Source organism: Microtus ochrogaster, linkage group LG4, assembly GCF_000317375.1.
Source record: "Microtus ochrogaster isolate Prairie Vole_2 linkage group LG4, MicOch1.0, whole genome shotgun sequence".
NCBI classification, from domain to species: Eukaryota; Metazoa; Chordata; class Mammalia; order Rodentia; family Cricetidae; genus Microtus; species Microtus ochrogaster.
This window is the reverse complement of record NC_022030.1, coordinates 23,707,763-23,713,562: the sequence shown is the minus strand read 5'-3', so window position 1 is coordinate 23,713,562 and position 5,800 is coordinate 23,707,763. Positions and strand designations below refer to the sequence as shown.

At 44.0% G+C, this 5,800-nt stretch overlaps 1 protein-coding gene across 1 annotated transcript in view; it reads right to left on the bottom strand.

Annotated features, from left to right (window-relative positions):
• The window catches only part of Ralbp1 (ralA binding protein 1), a 44,488-nt gene that overhangs the window by 8,423 nt on the left and 30,265 nt on the right, over nt 1-5,800 (bottom strand). Inside the window, exons 3-4 of the mRNA XM_005361326.2 lie at nt 3,064-3,507; nt 1,061-1,410 (exon numbers count right to left, since the gene is read on the bottom strand). Of these exons, the coding sequence (XP_005361383.1) occupies nt 1,061-1,410; nt 3,064-3,507 (794 nt within the window). The remainder of the gene's footprint in view (nt 1-1,060; nt 1,411-3,063; nt 3,508-5,800) is intronic.

The following is a 5,800-nucleotide window of genomic DNA, read 5'->3' as shown; positions in this document are numbered from 1 at the left end:
TAAGGGAAAAGCCTGGAAAGGATACAAAACACATGACCACCAATTTGCACTTTCCTGTCACGCATTAGCTGGCTCTGACTACCTAATGGTCCTCTCCACTGTACTCGAGACCTTTCACACACAGCTGGTGGAGCACCTGCAGGTGTACAGAGCTGGCAGTCTCGTGGGGCGTGCACCAGCATTCCATGATGTTCCCAGACTAGGAAGTCAGGACTGCAGGATGGCTAAACAATGGAGACAAGTTTTTTCCTGGTTCAAACTTTCTCTTAAAATTCCCCTAGAGCTTCTGTGGTATAAGCACCCATGCTATGGCAATGAGTAACAATGTAGTATTGACCAAACTCTGAAACCCAGGCTAACAAAACTGGTATTTGAGAAATTTAATAAACAATTTGTTTCCCGGGCAATGTTGGTGCATGCCTTTAATCCCAGCATTCAGGAGGCAGTGGCAGGTAGATCTTTGAGTTTGAGACCAGCTGGATTTACCCAGAGAAACCCCATCTCAAAACACCAAAACAAAACAAAATTTAGACCTACTATCTCCTCTTTTCTTTTGACACAATAAGGTATTGTCTTGGACAGCATCACTGAGCAGTGGTGAGGGGACAGCTTAGTCACTAAAGCACCTATGGTGCAGGCAGGAGGACCTGAGCTTCATCTCCCCAGTCACATGTGCATGACTGAACACACCTGCAATCCAGTGCTGGGGAGGCAGGGACAGGAGGGTCCCGATGGTTTGCTGGCCAGCCAGCTTAGCCTATTTGTCAGTTTAGGCCAGTGAGAGACACTGTCTAAAGGAGGGGAAAGGTGGATGGTTAGTATCTAAGGAACAATACTTGAGTTTGTCCTACGACCTCCACATAAATATGCATACACCTACATGTGCAGCCACACACATGCAATTCCTACATACGGACAGAAAAGAATGCCAGGTATGTTATGTCTGGGTTACCCATCATTCGCCTTCTTGGAGTCAATGTTTCACAGACACTTTGGCAACAGACTGCTCCCTAATTTCCCAGTGTCGACACCCAAAGGGGCGTGCAGACAGGACCCATACCTGGACGGTCGGGCTAAGTACTATGGAGATGTTCTGGATATTCATTTTCGTCTCTAGCTCCTTCGCAATGACGTGGTCCATGTGCACAATGAGCCAGGAAATCAGAAGATGGTTACATTCTGGCAGTTCCTTGAGCAAGCGCTGGAATTCCTGTACTTTCTCCATCTCCGTGGTCCTCCCACAAGCCTCTTCAAATCGGGGCATAAGCTCTTTGGTAAGCAAATTCTCTGGAAGGTCTCGCAAATACTGCTTCAGCAAACTGGCTACAGTGTTAGGCTCATATTCTTCCAAGTTTGGAGACTCCTCTCGGTCATAGGCCGCTTTTAGCTCATCTACCTTTGATTTGATTCCTTAAAACATTAAATTTAAAAGAGAAAGAATACCAGAAATCAGACATGCTTTCTCCACCCCTATACACACCTGCTGCAGAGACACAGAAGCATCCAGGAACCACCTCTGGAAGCCAGGTGTGGTGACTCACACCGGTAATCTCACTACTTGGAGGCTGAGGCGAGAGGACAGCTTCAAGTTCGAGGCCAGGCTGGGCTACAGAGCAAGACCCTGCTCAGAACTAAGTAAGAGCTCTCCTGATGGGAATTAGTACTGCATGTGAGCCATACAACTCCTCTACAAACATAAGTACATAAAATCACAATGAAAAACTGAATATTCCCAGAAGCCGTAGTATACTAAGAAAATATGCTTAATCCAGAAAAATTAAATATAATGGCAATTAGATAAAAATTCAGGGGGAAATGAAACTATAAACCAAGCATATACACTGTACAAATAAAAGGCAACTTTCTAACTCCTCACAAGACAGACAATGTAAAAAGAAGCTCCCACACACAAGTAGCTTATCCACAGGGCAGTAGATGAGATGTCGCTTTGTAAATAAGAGACAAAGTTTCCTAGTTTATCAGACTCCCTGCAAATATCAAAGACAGGTCAGAAACAAAAGAATTCTTTGAACCAAGTTACAGAAAATTTCAGAGAAACTTTTATCCCCCCCAAAAATGTCTTCATGTTTATCAAGATCATATAGGAAATAGTTTCTAACACTGTTTAAACCTTCAAAACTTTTCAATATATAATAAACGCTTAAAAATCAAATTTGCAAGTTTGTGTTTAATTTTATAAGGAAGTAAGAAATTATACAAAAATGCACTATGTTTTACTTTGTATAAAATAGTAGCAATGCAGCATTTATCTACTGAGTCACAGAAATGTTATCCCAAGTATCAAATCTATCTCCTGGAAAGGATATGAACCAATCAAGTGGAAACTTTGCTTACTCTTTCTCTCTGTTCTGAATGCATATGACTTACCTCTCACCCCATGAAGAGATGTGTGGTCAGGGGCTTCATCACAACAGCCCCCTGGGGAGCATAATGACTGATGCACAGACACTACTCAGCCTGGGACCTGAACACCATGGCAACACAAAACTCATGCTGCTTTTGAAGAAAGAAATCTTTGTACTGCTTACATATCTAATATGAAACATTCTGGCCAAGTATGCACTACAATGGTTCGCATAAACTATGGAGATGAATGGGTCAGTCTTGGGGACAGCTGCAATAGCTCTAAATGGCTGGCGGAGTATACACATTTGGGGCCCAGCTACTTAGCAAACAGCACTTGGCGTCTTTAGTCAGGTTAAGGAAACACATAACACGGCCATGTCATTAGTCATTTATCTTGGCTGAGAAGCTTCCTTCACACCAACCTCAGACTCCCCACCACTGGGCCGAGACTTAGAGAGGCAAGCCCAGGCTTGGCACAGCACCCTGAGAGGTGATTCACTCTGCCCAGTTGCAGCTGTGAATAACTTAGGAATAAATCCTAACGGAAAATCAAACGCGGTGCAAGGACCAAGGGCGTGAGGAAGGTTTAGATCCAAGCCAAAGTGTTCCTCACAAGTTAATAGTCTTTCCTTCCTTTAGGAAATAAAGAGAAGCTAATTTTTGAAAACCATCAAGCAACATGCATGTCCCCGATACCTGAAACTCTGTAGATGCCTTCGCACTTCATGCCGTGCTTCTCCATGTAATCTATGCACTCACGGAAGACAGCTGGCAAGCGCACACCGTCGTACATCATGGTCCTCTCTACCGCGTCAGCCAAGGGCACACCAAAAATGGGTCTGACACTCGGAACGTCAACCTGAGCTACCTCTGGCTCCTGAATTGGCTTTTTCTTTTTCTTCTTCTCCTTCCACTGTTTAACAACATCAGCTGCTGTCAAGTCTTTAGATTTCTTTTCTTTGTGCTTTTCTTCTTTATGCTTTTCTTCTTTGGGTTTTTCTTTGATTTTAAAATCCTTCTCCTTCTTTTTAGAGAAGCTGGGCTTCTTGAACACATGGATTCCCTTGGACCTCTTCATCTTGGATGGACTTTCGGCTTCATCTCCAGAGCTATCTTCCTGGAAGGCAGCATAGCCTTCAGCTGCCAAAGACACGCAGTAGGTATAAATTACATTTTTAATGTCAAACTGTCCACATGCTTCTTAAACAAAAAAAGATTCCACCTGGCAGAAGCTATACAGCTTTCCACCTCTAGGGTCTCCAGAAAACCAGCAAAAGAGCAATGGTGTGTTGACATCTAATGACCACAAGAGGGCAACAGACAGCAGTGATCCTTGCAATGCCGATGTTGAGAGGAAGTTTTATATTTCACAGTGAATGTATGCAGAGTTCTGGAAACAAGTATGAACACACACAAACACTGAACAGAGGACTAACGAGATGAAGCCTACAGGGCAGAGCGGGTGCTGCTCTGCTCAGCGACTGTTCGTCCTCTAACGGGCATTCATGAGGCACAGCTCCACAACCTCTCTGCCACCTCTGCTCTCCTCCCTTTCTGGAAAAACTAGAGCAGGGACTACAAACTCCTTTAAACTGAATGCCAAATGCAATTATTCCCTCACTTTGGCTGCCACATTAGAAGTAATTTTTGCATTTTGACAAAGACACTAATTGTCTTAATACCAATTCAGAATTGTCAGTTTGCTTTTCTTTTTGTTTGTTTTTAGGATGGAGTTTCACTACGTTACTTAGGCTGCCTTAAACTAGGCACAGACAATGCTCCTGCATCGGCCTCCAGAATAGTTCAACTACAGGCATGTAACAACACTGCACCTGGCTTTTTCTTTATACTCGAAACAGCTCTGACTGTCCTGGAACTCACTCTGTAGACCAGGCTGGCCTCCAACTCAGATCCACCTGCTTCTACCTTTGAGCGCTAGGATTAAAGGCATGCGTTACAACGCTTGGGGCAAATTTTCTCATACTATTGTTTTATGTGTGTGTCTACATCAGTGTGTGCTACATGTGCCCATGGAAGTCAGAAGAGGGCATCAAGTGCCCCGGATCCACAGTCACAGGTGGTTATGAGGTTACTGGTTCTGGGAGCAGCAGCGTTCGGAACTGCTGAGCTACACTCTAGCCCTACTTTGTTGCTCTTTTGTAATAGCCCTAATTCTTCTTTCCAGTAGCTAACTACCTTCCGAGGTACTTTATAACACAGAATAAACGTAGCTCACAAGTTACCTTTTAATTCAAACACCATGAACCTTGCACCAGAATGGTAAAGATCTTAAGGGCAAGCTGGGCGGTGGTGGCGCACAGCTTTGATCACAGCACTCGGGAGACAGAGGCAGGCGGATCTCTGTGAGTTTGAGGCCAGCCTGGTCTACAAGAGCTAGTTCTAGGACAGGCTCCAAAACTACAGAGAAACCCTGTCTCAAAAAATCAAAACAAAACCCAGAAATGGGAAATGAGAGATTCTGCCTAGACTATATCCGAAGACAATGGAACACTTGAGTAGAGCAGAAGCATATCTCAAACATGCCAAGCTAGGTGTGTTGGCGATGTGAGCCCACAAGTATTATACAGTAAAAGTACAGCTGACAGACCACTAGACAGAGCTTCGGGAACACCTGCTTTTTGGACAGTCACTATCAATTCTGTAAAAATCTTGTGAAATCATGTTTCTCCCATCCATAATGTGATTCATTCCAAAATACCCCAGCAGTGTATAAATCATTCGTTGAGATAACTTCTTTCTTACAACTGTATACTTTCTCCCATACTATGGTGCCCTGGTGTGAACATTCACTCAGCCAAACCTTTGTTCTCAAAGTCAAATCTACACGAAGCTAAACTCCCACAATTACCCTTATTGACAGGACTCACTGATAAGAAAGGAGCCCCAAGCAGAAGGCACTGAGCAGAGTCTGGGTGGCCCAGAATTCTCTAGCAGCAGACTCAGGAAGGTATAATCTACTGGTCTTTGCTCTAACCTAACAAGCTACTAATATTCTGTATTTCCCCTTCACCTTGGTTTCAGTTAATGTAAGATCATAACCCAGGAAATTAACTGTTTATGCCTTTACCTCTAGAAATACAGGGAAAAGGCAGGAGTTGCTAAACCAGCCCCAGAGAAAGAAATTCCCTCTCATCTGGGTGCTGGCAGGTACCCCACGAGAGCTAGAAGCTCCATCTCCAAAGAAATTCCTTTTAACTAGCTAGACACTAATGCAATCAAGTACTTTTGCCTTCCTCCCAGGCCCGCAGGTTTACTATAGTTGCCTGTGCTGTGTGCCCAGCTGGGGAAAGAAGCTGCAGGGCTTAGAAAATGCAACAGCACTGCCGCATTTTTCTACAATTATTAATCACAAACTTCTAGCTTAACTAATCACACTTCAGAAATGTAGTTACTGCCGGGCGATGGTGGCGCA